At 35.1% G+C, this 21,291-nt stretch overlaps 1 protein-coding gene across 1 annotated transcript in view; it reads right to left on the bottom strand.

Moving 5' to 3' along the window:
* The window catches only part of LOC106620550 (uncharacterized), a 41,938-nt gene extending 25,227 nt beyond the window's left edge, over window positions 1-16,711 (bottom strand). Inside the window, exons 1-2 of the mRNA XM_014239075.3 lie at window positions 16,224-16,711; window positions 2,850-3,278 (exon numbers count right to left, since the gene is read on the bottom strand). Coding sequence (XP_014094550.2) covers window positions 2,850-3,239 — 390 coding nt within the window. The 5' untranslated portion in view covers window positions 3,240-3,278; window positions 16,224-16,711. The remainder of the gene's footprint in view (window positions 1-2,849; window positions 3,279-16,223) is intronic.
* Between the last annotated feature and the right edge of the window lie 4,580 nt (window positions 16,712-21,291).

Raw genomic sequence — 21,291 nt, 5'->3', positions numbered from 1 at the left:
AGAAAATTTTGTACGTTCACCGAAGCGTGATTTAATAGTCATTAAAAATATTTTGAGCACTTTGATCACATACAAAATTTCTAAAATACTTCTAGAGCGACTGATCGGCTACGCCTTTCCTGGAACTCCCATAAACCTTGATTTGCAATCGATGCTAGTAGACAGAGAATTATTTTTAAGTCGTTGAGTTCTCATAGAGAAATTTTTTTAAATAAATTTTGAAGCTTTTGCATGATGGATATGTCTATAAAGTCAGTGAAGATGAAGATACAATATCAACATATTAGTTTATCCATAACGATATTTGGACTTCATTATTTAAAATTCTGAGTATCTAGCGCCTAACTAAATGCTTCCACGTCTGCCAGTGGTATTTCAAAGTCATAAGATATTTTCAAACGTATTTCTTTGAATAATAGAAACTGCTACTGTTTTCATTTGTAAAACTTCTCTAATATTATATATAGGAGTCATTTTCAATACTTAGGCTAGCAGTATAGATGCTATATGCCAGTTTTTACTCTATCTCCTCCCAAGATTCTAAAATGCTCCGACAGTAAGTACATCGGTACATGTGATGCGAACACCTGAGTGGGCTGGTAGGAAGGATAAATTATGGGTCGGTTATACATTACATGAAATATATATATGAAAATATGTGGAACCGATCAAAGCTGTAAGTGATTTGAGTAGATGATGATCATTAAACTTTGATCGTATAAACTACGGACGTAAGTAAGAAATATACTTGTAAATTATCAAAGCGTTTGACCGCAGTGTGAGGCAGATTTTGAAAATTGATTGAAATTGAAATGCACCCTATTCTATGAACTCACTCTCCTCAGGAGCCTAGAAACCTTTGACGATTAAACTACAAGTGTGTGTGTGCGTGGCTATGTGCGTGTGTGCTTGCGGTTGTTTATAGCTTACGTTTGCATATTTAGGTCAATTAAATTGTAATGCAGCATAATGATAGTCAGTATATTGCCTCTGCATGGATAATTCAATAAAGTTGTTTGGCTGCTGCACTCAACTCAAAGAGAGCAGCAGGATGGCTGCTGGCTACTTGAGTGCTCTGTGGCATACAGACGGACATATATATACATGTGTACGTATATGTTTGAGCTGCTGATATTCACATTATTAAATTTGGTTTTGGATAATGCTCGCATTCACTGAAAGTCTTCCACACTGCATGTGCCATCGCTCATAAGCTCAATTTGCTTAATTAAATCAGACCGCTGGGTCTCCACCCTTATATGTAATGATTACTCTTTCAAATATTATTATTTGCAATAGTACTTTGCGCTTATGAAGTACAGTGGATTTCATAAATTTTTGAATTTCGTAATGTTTTTTGTTGTAATTTTTGTATTGCTTTTCTAATCTAAAACTCCACATACGGTATTATGACCTTCAAGATGTTTCCGTTAAACGGTTAAGTAATAACTTCGGAAACTACGCGTGAAACATTACCAGCCAATGCTAAGTGCTACCGTTATGGCTGGAAACAAACGAAGCGTGTAATACCGTTGCAGAGTCACACTGACCCACATTCTCGGCGTAAGCTTGCAAAAAACCATATCATAACCACAAGCGGGCTGTTGAAAAACATCTACCAACTCACTGGCTTTTATGTAATAGCAAAGCGTGATGACTACCTTAATTAACGATGATTGCGTGAAGAAGTTGTTAACGAATTGCAACAACAAAAATACGTATACGCTAACAAAATGCATGCATCGCGTGACATGCAAGTTGCAACATGTTCGACACGTTTGGATGTTCTGGCAACAGTAAAAAAACAGTAAAGAAGGGCTATATTGGCGCGCATTAGAAGCTTTGCAACTTTGGCTTGGAGTTGCTATGGTACCAGTAGTTTGGCGTAATAATTTCCGAGATATATGGTTGTAGTTTTAAAACATGGCTGACTCAACGGAATTGCATTTAACTGAGCGTTCGGAATTTTAGTGGCATCAGAAGCAGTAATCATTTTCTAAATTCTCAGAATGGAGAATTTTTTTTTCAAGTTTTAGCAAACGGATATCGTGAAATCGCATAAAGTTTTTCTCGAGTCGTATATTTGTCAACCTTGAAAGAGAGTAAAAGGTTATGTCTGTGAATTGCTGTAAAACCAGTCATACTATCCCAACACTCTAACGAAATCTTTTTGCATAATTTGACTCTTTATACTATTTCCAAAGTTGGAGACTAAAATATCGAAACTGCAAAGTAACCCCTCTCTTTATGAAGATATATTATTTTTGTTATTCGAATTCTTCAGCAAATCTCTTGAGATGCTATCAGATAGAAATTATATCATCTCCAAGATTTTACACCATCTATTTAGATGCTTACGGTAATAAAAACTTAGAAAAGTAATTTGTCTGGGTCGTAAGAGAAATCTACTGCTGTATTGTGAACTCAGTTTGAACAGGGCAATATTGGTTGGAATTCAAAGTTGTTGTTGGCTTCTAGATAGACGAAGCTATAGACAAGTTCAAAATTATTGCACCACCAATTGGCTTAAGACGCAAGTAGATTCATTGTTCACTTGCTTGTTTTATTTCGTATTCCGATATTTTACCTCCAGATCAATTGAATTCATTTTTATATTCATTCAAAAAAACCAATTATGCTCTCAATATAGGTTGGTTCTTATGAGGCCGCAGAATCCAATTTATCCAACATAATTTTTGTAGTCCCAAGCTGAAAGCATTCGTAGTTATTTCTCAATTGCCGATTGTATACATATTCCCAAGTATGAAAACTAGAGGATTTTAATTTGTGTTCCAAGCACATTACGCAGAGCTTATGTTAAACACATAAAACTCATATACTTCACTCACCTTTCGTTGCCCCTCCACCTGTGACGCCATCGTCTCACTATCACTACTATTCGTTACATTCTCTTCCTCATCATCATCGGTATTTTCAGCATTGTCCTCACTGCAGCTGCTGTCTACCGCTGCTTGATTGCGCCAAATCACCACGCTGACATCGGTTGCACCACTCTGCCAGTGCTCCCGTATTCTGCTTGCAATTTCGAAAATTTTCTGTCCCAAAACATCGTTGCCATTGAACTCCAGCACTGTATCGCCAACGCGCATGCCGGCTTCCTCCGCGCTGGAGCCTTCCTGTATGCCACTCACCCACGGGTAGGGATCCCAGGGTGCTCGACTTAGATGCAAGCCCAGTGTGCCATTCGGACAGGCATTTATTTTGCAGATGTTCAACATTTATTTTTTGTTACTTTCTCCCTTGTCTGATAGTGATCCCTGGAAATAAAAATAGTATATTATCAGTGAGCTTGTTTGATGACAGTAGTTTAGTCACATTGTTTCAAAAATCTACAAAGAGTTCTAACCATGATGGCCGCAGGATGGTCAAGATCGATTTTAACTGTTATATTTTTGGAAGATTTATCATTATTAATTAAATCTCAACAATTTCAAATTGGATGGATTTCAGTTAGCAAAAACTGGATTATGTGATTCAGGGCTCTATAGTACCTAAAATACAGGAGAACTAGACCTAGAACTTTTCTCAGATATTTGGAAACTTCGCAGTTGCGTTGACATCCTGTATGACGAATAATTTAGCTTGAAATAAACTGAAACTCCATTACAAATGAACAGTGATTATATATGTGGCGTGACAGTTAGCCAGTATAACAAAACATAACCTAATCTAGCATTCGAAATTTTTGACTGCCAAAATTCAATGCTATGTCCATCAACCCGATTGGGTTCAAGTACGATACAGTAGATAAAAAAAAAAACTAATAAATCCTGCTTCCATAACCTATTGGGGCAAGCTTGGAATTCGGCAGAGGTCTATTACTACCGGTTCAATTTGTATATAATTAAAATAAGATCCAGTTAAAAAAAAAATACTTCAGAAAAAACTATTTTACATAACCACACAACACAGTGTGCTATCATTCCTCGCGATTCTCCCCGGCAACCAACAAGCAGCATAGCAAACATGTCAACAAAGATAAAATCCAACAATCATACTCGTATTTGGTAGTCACTGGCCCAGCGACCTCAGCACACCATTTACCAAGCCACAATAATAAGACACAGTTAACAGCTGCCACACACTCGCATACATACATACATACAAACGGCGTGAGCGGGCGTGACAACGTGCCCTCAACGCTTGACGCTGGGCTAAAGTGCTTGTCACTTGGCACTCACTGGCGTTCGCTGGCGATCACCGGCCGTTGATGCGTGTTTGTTGACGTGAATTTAATTGCCGCTTGAATTGGCACAAAGCCTTCACCTACAAAATCGGTGTGCAAACATGACAAAAACAACAACGACAGCAACAAAGCTGATAACCCTTTTCGGAGCTGTGAGCTAACACAGAAAACCCCAATAACAAAATGTGATAAAATGAAACAACAACAACAACGAAGTGCGCAGCGTCATTACAACACACGTGAGTAGACACCTGAGCAAGGCACTACGTGCATATATGAACATGGATTACTGTTTATGTACAAGTATATGTATGGTTGCGTCTATTTGTATGCAACGGAGAACGCGCCCAAATGTTCATTTAATTTTTGTTATTTGCTTGTCTCTTTGCTTGCTTCGACAGCCTTAAAAGGTACACATATGTTGTTGTTGTTTTGTTACTGCAATTTTAGTTGTTTTTGTTGGTGGCGTGTGTCGCTTGTCGATCAGGTGTTACCTCGCTGTTGTTGCCCTCTTCTCGTTAGTACGGTTCCTACTGTTGTTGCTAATGTTATTGTTTTTGTTGTATTACAAATGACATCGTTTACATGACGATCACGTTATCGCCATCGAAAGTGAAGCCGCCGTCGTGTGCATCGCTTGAACGCATTAATGGCTAAAAGCCTTTGGCTTGGCGGCATTTTCGATGACAGCGAAGTAATTGCCTAGCTTAACCCTGAAACGGGTGAAGACGAAATGGAAGTTAACGTCATTTGGTGACCTTGAGCCTGTATAGCGGAAAGGTGGTTCAAATTTAGGTGCTCCATATTGCTTTACTGTAACTTTGAGAAAAATTTTAATTGCAACATTTTCAGATATTTAGAAGAAATAAACTGAGAGAATTAGCTACATAATATTTTTATTTATGATAGACTCGAAGTGTTTCATCAAAACTCAAGAGTCACCTGATTCATACCCAGAAAATATTGACAACACAATGATCGGATCACCTTCATCTTTCCCAAAATCTAATCTAGCTTTTCATACTTGAAGAAATGTATATGAACTAAATGAGTGTGTTTTCTTTTATGGTATTCTGATTTATTTGATATTTGAGTGGATAGAAAGGAGAGTAATAAGCCCTTAGCCACAAGTGGCCCGCTTTCGTCTCCCGAAGTAGTCCAACTGGATGTTGATTGGTTGGTTGGTTAAAAAAGATGTCACAGGCAGTCACACTTACTCCATCATTAGGCCCATTGTACTCCCGGTTGGTAACCAAATTAAGCCTTATCCATCAACTCAGTGGATTTGGTAACCTCGACTGTCCTACGCCTTCTATTCCTACATGACTGGATACTCTGTTACCCACTGAGAGTCTGATTAATGCTTGCTTGCACAACCTAGCAACCAGCATAGACTTAATTGCCAGTCAGCTGTTCACCAGCAGGTTTATAGTTTTGCTGGTCTGTTATGGCCACAATTTCGGCATGAAATACTTAATTGTAGATTACGGCTTTGGAACTGTCGATAACAGAACCATTGCTCCATTCTTCTCTTCTGGAGACTGAAAATGCTGTGTTTAATTCCTCATGGGTCTCTTTTTCTCGGCCGCATTGCCAACTGATCCAAACATACTCAATCTACTTTATATAATTAAAATTTGACAGCAGTCTGAATAATTAACTAAGAAAAGCAAAACAGAGTTATTGAACTTTTGTGGTCAGTACAATCGAGTTTTAAAACCTTTTCTCATTAAAAATGCTCTCTTCTCACAATGAACACACTGCACAGGTCTGAAATTTATTGCCAATTAAATACTTATGTAACAATTAATTAAATACTCTTATATCATATCATGAAAATCAACCAAATTGCTCAATAAGGAGTCTTTCAGAGTATGGTAAAAGGGTTGTCTGTAAAGTAGGATTAAACAAAGAATATTTTCAATTTTAGTAATACTTCTATTCTTCCTGCATTGAAAATATCCTCACAAATATTGCGCATCCATCATTCATCATCTACTACCAACTGAAGAGACAATAATTATATACACAATTGTTGATAACGTTCTGGAGTCCAGTATCTATTACCATGTTTCTCTTTGAAAGCTTCTCCAATATTCTTAATTTCAACTCCTTCGTGTCTATTGTGCCACATTTGAACTTAGTGATTTTGTATAATCCGCCGCTAGGCTACCCGTAAAAAAAAGAAGCTCGTTAAATCTCTCTGGAAAAACACTAGTATCTTGGTATTAATTTATTCTCTTCAATAACTAACCTAATGGATGTCTCAACTGCATTTAAGAAATCGTGTTAGGTTTTATTAGATTTTTTATTGACGGAACGATTAGAGCAGGTAAAGCTCATAATTTTAACGGTTACCTCGTTTGAAGCTACTCATTTATCGGAAGCGCCGATATCGGACCACTATAGCATATAGCTGCTATACAAGCTGAACCATCGGATTCAAGTTCCTATAAGGAAACTTTTATTGTGATTTGCATTGTATTTCGGTGCAACCGAAGCTAACGTTTTTTTTTTTTTTGTTTTTATTAAACATTGAAATATTTGTATATAAAACAAAGCGCCCACTTTCATTTACTTATTGACCTAAACTATTTAATTTACTGGAAATGAGCTCATAATTTCCTTTTAGCTGCTACATTTAAGTAAAACTATTACTAATATAAAGGAGCATGCACACACACATACATTTCATTGTGCGAGATTTTGTGTGATTTACTTTGGAAAGGGGGAAGTAAAAATGCGCATACGGAAAATAAATATATATATATATGTATTGTATAATAATGTATATAACTTTTTAAATCAAGAAAATTTTGCCACTGTCTCACCATAAAATATTTTCACCACAAGGCGGTCATATTTACGTACTTAAGTGAGATGCGAATTTAAGCAGTAATCACAACAGCAACACTAATAATTATGAGCGCACAAAAAAACTTCACGTACCCACACGTACACACATGCATACATATATATGTGTATAAATACACAGTTATATATGTGAGTACAGGTATTTAAGCTCATACCGGAACTACGAGAGCAAATGTTGGCAGCACCCAAGCGCATTTAACCACACAACAATGAACAACAGCATCACAACAGCAGCAACAGCAACCAAAAAAACATAAAGTATTTAATGAATAAAAGGCAAAAAATAAAAGTAAAAACAAATAAAACGAATTCGCAAAAGCTGTCGAACGGCAAAGTTATTAATAAATGTTCAAGCCAAACGTATTAAGCGCCGCTTACACATACATACATACAAATAAATGTACACATGCGGTAACAAGTAGGTGCTCGCTCGCTTAAATGGCCAGCGCAATTCATTAACTCACATGCTCGACTCTACAATTGGCGGCAAACAACGGCGGCAATATTTTCAGCCGGAAAAAGTTTTGCTGCTGCATTATTTTTAATTTTTTTTATACCAACATTCCCTAATATCCGTATTCCAATACCCCCACTCACGTTCAAGCTCAACAGAATAACTCGAATACTGAATGTAACTCAGCTTTGCGAGTTCTGATTGAGTAAGCGAAATATTTTCTTGTGTCTTTTCTTAATTTTATGTTAACTTTTATTTAATATATTTTATTTTCGTTTAACAGTTCGCACTTCATTTATCAACTTGCTGACAGCTGATGTGCTTGGCTGAAGCCAAGCCGCCACAGATCCGCTTAGAATGACACTTGAAAGGCAAAATGCCAAAGTGACGCACTTTTCATTAAGTTGATGTTACGAAATGAGGAGGTTGCGTATTTAGCATACACATATAATATATACACAAAAATATTCTATATAGATACATAGAAGAGATAAACTGCCAAAGTTTTACAATAAAAACAAAAAAAAATATTAGAATATCATAAGATCACGTCACACACCAAAAATTAATTAAGATTATTTTAGTATCATCTAATTAAAACTATATTAAGCATATGGGCTTATATGCATTTCCAAAACATAATTTTTGTGCTCAGAAAGCAAAGCTCAAAGAATCTCTCGAAGTATGTCCCTTCGTCTGTCCGCATATGGTATATATCAACTAGTCCCTCTTATTTTGAGATATAATTTTAAAATTTTCCTATTATCCCTAAGAAGCTGATCATCGGAATCAAGTTATTGTACGGAAAACTTTTTCAATTGACAAGATATCTTCACAAAATTTGGCATTTGTTATTATCTAAAGCAATAATACAATATCTGAAGAAATTATTCAGATCGAATAACTATAGCATATAGCTGCCATACAAACTGACCTAACAAAATTTTTGTAAAAAATCTTTTGTATTTGGAAGGGTTTTATAGCTTCCGTGCAACCGAAATTAACAACTTTTCTCGTTTTTTATGATAGAAAATATATTTCGACTTAAAGATGCTTCAGAACAAACGATTTAATTGATCTATCCACTGAATAGCTGATGTGAACCTTCTCGTGAATAAATCGCGTTCGACCAAAATCGCTTTGTCGATTCAGTTGTAATTGTATTGGGGAAATCTCCAGCGATGAGCCACATACAACTCAGTAGACCTAAATTTTTAATTGAAATTTTAAAAAGAAGAGCCTATATAATAAAAATCATTCCTTCGTCAGACCAAATATATATTTTTTGAATGAATTTCGTTGTTAATTACATATGTGTTTATGATCATCTGAAATCTTCTGAGCTATATTTCTTCATAATAGTTAGAAAATTTCTAATTATTTGGCCTCTTCGATAGATTTCCTGAATAAAAGTATCGGTTATTGATATTCCTATCTAATCGAAGGTTTACCATAAGTTCAGATCGATATCAGAAGAAGAAGGCTTAGTAAATATATTTATGGGACCACAATATTGACGTGGAAATTCTCGCATATTTGGACATTATTAAACTTAAATTATGAAAGCGCTGAAAAGTGTTCTCAAAAATGCAGTTATCATATTTTTTCGGAACGGGTTTTGTCGAATAACTCTGCTTCATGCAATTTTTTAAATTTTATTCACTGACATTGACCATGAAATCGTTTTCAATACCGGTTTCAAGTATTTAGAATTGACATTGCGTGACGTTGATCAGACGCACTTAATACGCGAGCACATAGCGCTTGGCGGCTTGGCGGCTGGCAAAAGAACACTGTCACTTGTTTGAATGTAAAAGTCTGGCATAGCAGAGATATTAATTATGAGGTAGCTTCGAAAATATATATACAATATACATATTTTTATAGTTTACCGGTTGATTCGAGTATAAAGAGTTAGATAGTAATAAGTACAACTGTATGCAAATAAATATAATTGTTTGCTCGCGGCTTGCAAGCTCACGTTTTCTGTAGTTTTTGTACTTCCAACTCGACGGTGTTTCGAATAAACTTTTGCTGTCAACACTTTTGATTTATGGTACAGTTAATCAGCTATTGGCATCCGCGTTAACTTAACATATTCTTTTGTTTCTTTAACGGCTTTGGTTCTTGAGCTCTTCAGCTATTTTTTACTGCTTTGGTAAAAAATGTAGAGGCAAAGATTAGAAGCGTGAGCTCAATTACGGAAGTGCTTCAAACGCCAAATAATATTTTTATCTGCTGTCAAGTGACTCAATACCACGAGCTTTGTTTCGCTTCCATCTACTTGAGTTATCTCAATTGTTGCTTTGTTAGCAAAATCACTCGATAATTTTTAGTTGAGCTGCGGCGATCAGCCAGCCAAAAAACATTCTTAATAGACCTATTACAGGTACTGGAATACACACGAAGTCAAACAAGAAGACTTAGCTGGGTTAACATTTTACGCGATGGCGATATGTCACCTGCAGATCTCATGCGAAATCAATTTTTGGAAGGTTTGAGTGATATTTTCTACAAAGAAACTATGGTTAAAGGGTTTGTTTTCTGACGGTATAGAATAATAAATATGTTTGCAGAATATTTAAAATAGAAATTCGTGAGCTGTTTAACATCATTCCTAACTATATTCACTATTTAAGGAAGGATCGAGGAGAAAAGACGAAATTAAAATTCGCATTTACGTAAACGGTAGATTTTATGAATTATTTGTTTCACAGGTTTTCAAAGTGGCATTCTAGTAATATCAACAAGGAACGGAATCATTCTGGCAGATTATTTCGACAACCATTGTCATAGAACGCTTCATTAGCGTTCTTAAATATTTGCAATCGGTATGTGGAAAACATTTAAACCTTATCTAAGCTTAAAAAGATGGATCCGCGGACACTATAGTATCGGAAGAAATACAAATGTAAAATCTGACAAGTCTCGTCAATTATATATATTATTTGAAATTTCGAAACAAAGTCTTTCTTAGAATCCCAACATCAGAGTAGACTGCAACTCGTGTTTCGTTGGTATGTGTTCAGGAACGAATTGTAGACTTAGTTTCAAGAACTTTCATTTATTTGTATCTAGACTTGACGATGTCTTAGAAATTCGAAAACCTTCTACTCAAGTGCTTGAAACTTTCGTTGGGAAGATAGAAATAGACATCTTGACACCTTCTTGACATCAACTCCTCTTCTTCTTCAAATGGCACAGAATTTTCGCCATTTTCTTCTCTATGAGTTAATAATTTTTACTTCTCAAGGTAATTAATAAATAGTGTTATGGTTCATCGCGGACAGTACGCCCTGCTTGAATATATATATATATATATAAATATATAAATATAAAGTAAAAAGTTCGTTCGGTTTTTTATTGATTTTTCAAAAGATGATAACTTTGTGTACATTTGTCCGATTTAAGTCAAATATGCGACGTTTTGTTCGTAGACTTGTTGCCAACGAGATGCCATTTTCATTATACCCCTCTCGTAGAAGACTGTGTCCCTATTGGCAAAAAACTCGGAGAGCCAATTTTCACAGGCCTCTCTTGAGACTAACTTCTCACCATTAAGCGCGTTCGCCATGGCCAGGAAAAGATGGTAATCACTTGGTGCCAGGTCCGGACTATAAGGTGGGTGCATTAGAATCTCCCATCCGAGCTCCAGGAGCTTCTGGCGCGTCACCAAAGACGTGTGTGGCCTGGCATTGTTCTGATGGAACACAATTCGGCCTCTGTTGATCAAAGATGGCCTCTTCTGGATGAGTGCTGCCTTCAAGCGGTCCAGTTGTCGGCAGTAGAGGGCCGAATTGAGCGTTTGGCCATAGGGGAGCAGCTCGCAGTAGATGATTCCTTGCCCATCCCACCAAACACACAGCAAAACCTTCCTGGCCGTCAATCAGGTCTTGGCCACCGTCTGGGCCGCTTCCCCGAGCTTTGACCACGACCGTTTGCGCTCGATGTTGTCGTTAGTGACGCACAGAAACGGGTCGATTTTGTTGCGATTCTGCAGCGATTTGCAGATGGAAATTCGGTCCATCAATTTTTTTTGCGTTAGTTCGTGTGACACCCAAACATCGAGCTCCTTTTTGAATCCAAGGTTATGCAAATGGTTCCAAACGGTTTTCTGGCTTATCATTAGTTCCTCAGCAATTAAATAAGTGCTCACGTGACGGTCTGTTTCCACTATTTCCATGATTTTATCGCAATTTTCTCGCAAGCCTCCCGACGCGTGGTGCATCTTTGACATCGAAATTACCGGAACGGAACCTAGCAAATCACTTTTGTGCTACACGTTCGTTTACAGTATCGGGCCCATAAACTAAATTAATGTTTTCAGCCGCTTTTGCTGTTTTTTCGCCTTGATCGAAGAAAAATTGTAAAATATAGCGAATTTTCTCTTTGTTGGTGTCCATCTTTGACGAGCGCTCACAACAAACTGAGTAAATCAATCGAAAAACTGTCAAAGACAAACTTTTAGTATGACATGATGCGACACGTAACACTAGTACTATGGACAATAACGCCATCTCTTAGATAAAAACCGAACGAACTTTTTACTTGACCTAATATATGTTACATAAATTATATATTATATAAGTTATATTTTTATTATATATATTAGTTAAATATATATATATAATATATAGGATGTTTGTATATATTCTTTCGCCATTAGCAGTTATGTCTACTTTAATGAGCTCAATTATTCCAGAGGCAATGCCCCATTAGGCAATCACAATTGAACAGTTACAAAATCATTACAAAATTAAGTTATAAATAAAAGTCGTTGGATGCACAATTAACGCGTGTATTTTATGTGGCGCCTGAGCATTGCAAACGTTCGTAAATAAATAATTAAGTACTGCCGTTCATGCTCCAATTGCTCAGTTTGCGGTTAGTCAGATATTAACTGCGGTTTATTTCTAAGCACATTGCACATAAATAATAATAACATAACTGTATATACGTATATACCTGTATACCCATACATATCTATTATTGTAGGAGGAATGCAACGGGAGTGCAAGTGAAAAAAATAAATTACATAAAAAAGTTGGTTAGTGGGAATATATGATATATACATACAAGTAAGTAAATATATGTTGCATATATATTTATATTTATCCATACAAGATAATTTTTTTTTAGTTTTTCACAGTACCTAAGCGACTTCAAATAAAATCTTTGCGAAAATGCAGCAACATTACAAAAAGAAAAGATAGTCGGCGGCTCCAAGCAAAATGGTTACGTCACAAGCGGCAATACCGAAACCACACCTCGTCTGTGTGTTTGTAGGTTTACTTGTGTGTATACGCTCCCAAAGCATTAGCAAATTCATAGCTCATATATATCGGCCAGACCCGCCGCAAAGCCGTCATACCGGCAGCTCAGCGCCAACCCACAAATGTGTAAAAACAAATAAAGCTCTTTAAAACGAAAACAAAAACCGCCGCAGAGCATGCGAAACTACTATTTAGTGTATACAAACAAACGCGCCAATGTGGCCCAATCGCCTCTTGCCGCAAACAATTGTTGCGCATGCGTTTTATTCCCCTGACAGTTAAGCGGAGTGCGCAGAGCTTCCGCGTGTATGCGTTTGTGATATCGCCATTCGCTAGACAAACGAGTGCTTACATTGCATTTAAGTGGCATGTTACTTCAACGCAGCTCACTTAAAAATAGCAGATCTTTTGCTGATATAGATGCGGCAGGTTTATGGCGGTGCTTTCACAACAAAAGACTACTAAAATAGGAAAATTAGCGATCCAATAGCATTGGGGATTCGGAAAATGTTTAATATGTTTACATTATTAACTTTTGCATCGTCTAAAATAATTAAAAAATTAATTTACTTTCCTCTAGAGGTCTGTAGTGGCTGTCGGACTTACTACCTACCGTTTAGTGGTCACAAACCAACAAATAGTTGGCTGTGTCCTCATTTAGTTGCAGTTTATTTTGTATTTAAGTGGCCATAGGTGCGACCAAAGCATTTGTTAGTTGCATAGGCTTACCTATACCTTTTCTATACAAATTTTTGTTTATTTTTTTATATGTATGTACTCATGTACTTTTTTAACGAAACCAGTTTCATGCTCAAATGTTTGTTTTAATTAAGAGACGGAAGTTAACAATATGAGCTAATGAAACTGCTTCACAGTTCATCGAGTATTTATTTTGCTGATTAATAATTTAAGGTAGAAAGTACTCTAAAAAATTTCCCACTTAAGGAGTTTAGGTGATGTAGTGGTGGAAATGATTATGAAAAATTTCATTTTTTTTCAAATAAAGTAAAATTGTCGACGCATTGACAGTAATTGCAACCCTCTTTCCTCACTATACTCCAGACTGATTGTTAGTTTTGATGTGTTGATTCTTATTAATAAATTATTTCTGAAACAACTAAAGTAGAAAATGTATTATTTGTGGAAAGTGTTATCAGTAAAAATTAAAATTCATGACCTCAATTCAGTCATTCAATTTGTCATTACTAATACACATGGTATTCCACGAATAAAAAAAATCTGATTTTTTTACGTAAATGAGGTTAATGACGACAAATTAGTAAATATAGATCTTCAACTTAAGAATATAATATTTAAATAATCTGAGCCAATTGCTAAGGAACAATTTAAAAATATTCGATCCCTCATAACTTAGGGTTGATCACTTCATTTGGTGTATAAGGAAAATGAATAAAAGGCTTCTAGTTTTGTATATAGAGTAGCACATTAAGATGACCTTTACTTCATCCCCTAAAAGTTTCATCATAAGTGGTTGGATCACAATTATTTTTGAAACTATATGTACTTGTATGTATAGTAACACTACAGAACTCTATAAACCTTCGTTGTGGACATGGTAGATACTGAAGTGATAACCTATATATTAACGGCATTTTATTTGTTTGTGAGTTACGAAATTGTTTTTAATATTATCCAAAAAGGAGTGAAATCAACTAACAGAATGTAGGAAATAGGTTAGCGAATGCAAAAGCAATATGGTCGTAGTTAGATTCTAAATACATTATGTCTTACGAGTAAAATTTTAGACCGCATTTTTCCCGAGTTAAATTTGAGTAAATGTTCGACGAAAGCTTCGTCCTCAATCGACTTAGATAGGTTCACAGATACACAAAGATACTGCAACGGATTTAAAGCACTACTGAGCAAAGCGAAATAATAAAATGAGCTTTCAGACACTGAAATTTCCCAACGACGTGCAAACTCCAGGATTAAGCATATCCTTTCGGAACGTTAAAAGTGAACTATACTTACTGTTCAAACCGACTACTAAAAAAAATGAATCGCTGAGAACCTCTAACTTAAAAAATTCTTAATGAGCAGAATTGCCTAATTTTAAGATCCTTTTTTGGAGCAAACTATACAGCGAGTGAAACCTTTACTTTATTAGAAAACAACTTTTGTTAACCAAATAATATGAAAATGTAGTCTGTTAATTGGCAACTTAGTGATGTAATTTAACTCAATAAGATTACTTTTTGTGGTTTTTGTTATGGTGCCGTTAGTTGAATTAAGGCTACTTAATAAAAAAAAAAAATTATACATATCTTTATCTTGATTTTTATTGGCGAGTTTGTATGGCAGCTATATGCTATAGTAGTTTGATCTGAACAATATTAGTGTTGTAGTATTGGCTTGGACCATAAGCCATACCAAATTTTATGAGAACATTTTTTCAAATAAAAAAGTTTCCCATACAAGGACTTCATCTATCAGTTTGTATGACAGCTATATGCAATAATAGTCTCATATCGGCGTTTCAATCATATAAGTAGTTTAACGATAATCGATTAATTCGATATCTCATAAATGGAAGCATTAGTTCGCGCATATGCAGACTGACAGATGGCAAGACAAGCAAAAGGACATGGCTAAATCGACTCAGCTTATCACGCTAATCACTTATATAAATATACTTTATATAATATCCGACGTTTTCTTCAGGCTGTTATAAACTCCGCGGCGAAATTAATAAGAATATAAACTGTTCCGGTTAAAACACTCCACAATAAGAATACCGGTTGGCATTGAGTAACATTATTCCAGTTTTAATGTAACTATATGTTTATATTTAAGGAAATGAAGTCAAAACTCTTATTTGATCAAATTAATCAGTTCAATAACATTTAAATTTGCATATTGAAAAAAAAGGAGAAGAAGCAGAAAATATTTCAAGCACCTGTGTCAATTAGCAAGTCACCTTAATAAACAAAAAAGTTCAGTGAAACCCACATATGACTGATTGGCGCAGCATCACGTTGGTCGCACTGCTTCGATGCACGTGCGGCAAAACATGATTTGATTACGAACGACTAATACGAAGGGCTTTATTTCAAAGCATTTGCATAAGACCTAATTTGAAATTAAAGGTGTTTAGTCATCAAATGCTTACAGATGATTGTCACATAAACATGACATGAGTTGGTAAAAAAAAGTTTATAATTGGTAAATATTAAATGCGTACAAACTGTTTGATTATTTGAAAAATATTTTTGGAAAATATTTATGGCTTTTAGTCATTATTACATTAGTTGGCAAAAATAAATATATTTTGGTAAATAAAAGCTATTTATGCTCAATTATTTGAAGAATACAATTTTATTTAAATTTCTGCATTTTTTTCAGAAAATATTATACATAAATTTCCGAGAACTATATACCGGTTTTCGAAACTTACCAAAAGCAGCGTAAATATTCTTGAAGACCTTCTTTTAGCGCAATATTTTCTTTGAAAATATATATATTTTTTTTTTAATTTTCACAAAAATATCACTTTTTTAGTACTTTTAGTTTTTTTTTTTTTACAAATTAAAATTTTTTTTATTTGATTTTCTTTTAAGCTCGGATTTACTTCAATAGTTGTCGCATTTATTCACATTATTTCATCTTTTTTGAAATGATTGAAACACAATCTCGCTTTTAACTTACGCGCTTGATCTTGCAACACTTCGGCCAACGCATGCGCGCGCTCTGCTCAAGTCGGTTAGTTAAACGGTGCAATCGAATATTATGCACATGTGTAAATAATTTCACAACTTTGCTATTTTCTTCTATTTCTTTTCGCGTAAAATTCGCAAAACTTTGGCTTGTTTGCACAATTCACTTTGGCTTTCTCAATGCGCATGCGCGAGCTTTACTAAGAGACATATGTGCGCGCCACTTAAAGACCCGTGTTAATCTGAAAATTGTTACTGCCAAACACATTAGCGCTTGTGGCTAAAAACATTGCATTTAGCCAAAGTTGAGTGTAAGCTTGCGTGGCGGAGCTTTTTGAGTAGCTTTCTTGAGTGAGTGCGGATTGTGTGGGAGTTATTCGTTGCCTGTTATGTTTAAAATTACTTTCAAATGTTTGATGTGGAAAGTTCTTTATAATTTTAGAAATCTTACTGCTAAGAAACTATTTTGGAAGTAAAAATTATTTAGGATATTGACTAGTTGGTGATAAAAATAAGCAATTTGGGTGAAAATGTAACGCGTTTGCAAGATTGGTTTAAACCTAACGTTGTAAAAGCATTTCCATTTATTTTTGCGAGTATAAAGTTCAAATCTTTGTCCTGGAGTCATATTGTTTTATAGGATAGCGAAGCGAACAAATTTAACAAGATGTTCAAATATGTATGTCATATGCGGTAGGAAATTCTAATTCTGCTACGCTCACATGTTCATTTCATGAGAAGAGAGCAGCGCTCAAGTTGAGCGAGTAGAAATATTACGAATCGAGGGTAGCTAAAAACAACAATAACGTTAACTTCCGCTAGATCAAAGCTAGAATACCCATCACAGGTGTAATTTTTATAGAATAAAAGGGTATAAAAAGATCTTTATCCCGATTTTATCGGCCAGTTTATATGGCGTCGGTATATTATAATAATCTGATCTAAACAATATGTTCGGGGACTCAGCAATGCTTTAGATAATAATCTATGAGAAATCTGTCAAGTTATCTCGTCAAATGGAAAAGTTTTTCATACAAGCATTTTATGCCGATTGTTCAGTTTGCATGGATGTAGTGGTCTGGGGAGAAAAGGACGTGTGAAAATTTTCGGGTCGTAATCTCAAAAACTGAGGGACTAGTTTGCGTATGCATTGATAGACGGACATATATAGAGTATTTTGTAAGCTACTTCTTGTGTGAAGCTAAAATAGTTTTTTAAGGCTAAAATGTGTGAATAGAAAGAGCAACTGAGACCTTATTTTCTGAATTTGAACCACTTTACCATCAGTAGATGTATAAGTTATTTTTCATCTGAGTAATTAAAAATATCTTCGACAATTTGTAAATCAATACTCCAGCCGATTTTGTTCTAGTTTATGAGGTTTCAAGCCATTCCAGATTACCAAGTAAAACTAGATACTTTTATAATTAAACTGCTGTCCTCAATAAAGTATATGCACGTCACAGCCGAAAGCCGTGAAGTACAACTCAAGCTTGGTCAGTGACACTCTGTCAAATTGGGTACCCCTTAAATGCACTCTTACAAATTAATTTAAAAATATATACATTTTTTCGATTTCGAACATACAAAACTATTTTGCAAACATAATTAGATAAATTGCAAGACAATTACTGTTTTGGTTCGAGTTCAACGGGGAGTCAACAGCTGCGCTCATTGCCAAAAGTCACCAACAGTCGCTGCGTCAGAGGAGCGCTGAACTTTTGCAACCGCAAACTCAATTTTATTGATTATTTTTTTCACAAAAATTACTATAGTTGCTTATTTAGCACAATCAGCTGTTCAAGTACTCATTTCTGTGTGTACTTGTGTGTGTGGGCCATCGTACAGAAGCTGCGGCTGCTAAACGGATGCTGTCAAAGAGCAATTGTAAAACCGCTGCCGCTGTCATGTAGTCAATCCGAAGCGCATAGATCATCTGTATGCGTATATGTGTGTGTGTTTACACTGTGGGTCGCACAGTTGATTATAATTGACGTTATTGAAATGGCAAACAAACAATTGCGTGCCAGCGCATGTATGGTCAGTGGGAAGACATGGCTACAAGCCGAGACGGCGAGAACTACAAAGAGCGCTAAAACGCCACATACCACATATGTGCTAAAATATATACTATAAATTTTTCTGTTTGCCTACAAACAATGGCTCACATTCACGCACACGATCATATATTTATTTGTGCAATAAAAGGCTTTGCACGCAGACTTGTCATGCTTGCTTGGAGCTTAATTATCTGTTCAATGGATTTCGACAACGCTGTTGTTGTAATATTTGTATTAGCTGTAATTTTTTTGTATTTTTACTAAGGTGTGAAAAATGAAGCCATAATTTCCTTTATGTACAGAAATTGCTACAAATTTCATAGAAAGAGACGCTTGCCCGTTTGTATGCTTTTTGGAGCTTACTCTGAACTTTTTTTGTGAAAAGTCATCATTTGTGCTTTTCTGTGCTTTATTATATTATATTATATATAGAAATTGTGGTTACAATGGTGATAATGGCAAATAATACCATTTCATACACTTTCGCCTTAAATTGTATGTGGGTCAGTCGGTTAAAATGTCATTACGAGCTTAACATTGTCTCGGTTATAAAGGGCTTAAACCACAAAAAATAAAAATATTTCTATCATCAATTCAAAGACTGTAAAAAGGGTTCATTGTGTGAAAAATGTAGATTTTTCATATGAAAACATTTAAATCTTAAAATTAGGTTCTTATATTTTGTTACTTTACTCTACCAAATTGTTTGACAGCCATTTATTTTTATATTAATAATGAGTATAAAACCACTAAACACAATTGTGAAAGCAATTAAAAAACTTAAAAACGACTTTTCACACGGACAATCTGATATGATAAAAAATTTTAACAATTTTTTTTTTTCGATATAATTTTGTAATTCATTATATCGCTTTATTGAAATTAAAACGAATTTAATATGTCTGGTGTTTGGAGGTATATAACCTATATTTGTATTAAAACAAAGCCCCAATTTTGACTTAAATAGTTGGGAAGTTTATGTATTTAGTAACTTCGCACATATCCAACAATATCTCAGCCGTAACGTAACAAATGTGGCCTCCCAGGTGATTTTGGCATCGGCTAAATCGGACAGTACCGACCTCCACCAAACTAATTTTGGTCAATCAGCATATTCTGCAAATGACTCGAAGTCGCGAGCTTGACATAAGCCTACAGAAAGTTGTGTAAGGATATAGAAAACTCCTTGATACACCTATTTCTATGTTTAGATCACGAAAATTTCGTAATATAATAATTTGAAGATATAAAAAAAATAATTTATTTATTTTAATTACAGTTTTTATTGGGACATTTCAAGTAATACAATTGAATAACACTACTAATTAATATCTTGTCACGTAAGAACGTAGTGGAGGCCTTATCACCATAATTGACAATTTCGAAGGTAGAATACTGAAAGATTATTTCCTTTGTAAGCGTTCGACGTTTTGTTTATTTTTATATTTTTGTTAATATATTTAATTAGTGACTTCATTTGGCAGATAAAGTGACTATTTATTGCTTAGAATAAATAATATAATTATTATACGAATAATTATATTTTCTGAAGCACTTGTAAACATCGTCTTTTTACTTATCTTAACAGTTGAGCTCATGATAACGCTCCTTACCGCTGCGCCCTATCCCAGCGTAGTATTTCACAAGTTTCCTCTTCCTTTATATAGTTAGTAGATTCCGCAGCACAGCCTTTCACATAAGGAATATTCTTTGGGGGTCTAATCGTCGATGAACTTTTGTCGTGGTAACTTCATCTTCATATTGAACCTCTACAGAAACTACGTATCTCATAACTCTCATTATCTTTATTCTATGGAGTACACTTAGTCATATTCCATATAATCAGCTAACGCTTTCTAGTAGAATCGATCGACTATAGCAAGTTATTGCTATAAGATTTTGTTAGAGATTTTTTCGACTGTAGAACAAAAGATTTATTGCTTAATAACTTAAAATCGTCCTAACTAATACACTTACCAAAAAAACACTATCACTCGGCGATTGAGATTCCCATCACAAAGCTGTCTAGTTTACCTCATTATTATAGTTGCAAGATTTATTTAACTCCTCCTTTTCCCACATCAAACTTATATCTTAAGTTATATTAGCCTGTATCTTCCCTAATATATTCCGAACCAGAAATTCCAGTCGCTTGATCACACTCCTTAAACAATTAGCAGTAGTCATTACGAAACAAAGAAGTTTCATCTGATAGACTTAAATATCTTTTAAAGCAGCTCCTTGCTCTGGAGTAACTTCCTACAAATCAATTATAGAATCCTTCAAAGTGAGCATTCAACTAAACATTAACCAGGTTCTAGGCTTAAATATTTTTCTCTAATTCCTCAAAAGTTTAAAACGAGTTTATCTTTCCATAACTCGTATCTCAACGCGTATCAGCTGTCCAGCGCTGACCTTGATGAATGAGTAATATAATTCAAATAAAAACCATTAAAATAAATAACTGGCTCGTAAACCTGTCCCTAGAGTAAATTAATAGGTGGCTATATACTTTACATTATATCATCCATAGCACGATGCTCTAGATTACAAACAAAATTTGTGCACAGCTGAGAAAAAAGCCAAATCTCTCAAATAAGGTGGTGCTCTCAGCTTACACATTTAAACTCACACCAACAAAGTGTATACATGCGCAAAGGAAGCATTGTTGTCGCTCGCACGTGAATATGCAAAATGAGAGCGTATGGTCGCTCTCTCTCAAACATACGTGAGCATGTGTGTGTGAGCG

This window comes from Bactrocera oleae, chromosome 2 (genome assembly GCF_042242935.1).
Source record: "Bactrocera oleae isolate idBacOlea1 chromosome 2, idBacOlea1, whole genome shotgun sequence".
NCBI lineage: Eukaryota > Metazoa > Arthropoda > Insecta > Diptera > Tephritidae > Bactrocera > Bactrocera oleae.
Note: the sequence above shows the minus strand (reverse complement) of the source record. Positions and strands in the feature narration are given on the sequence as shown.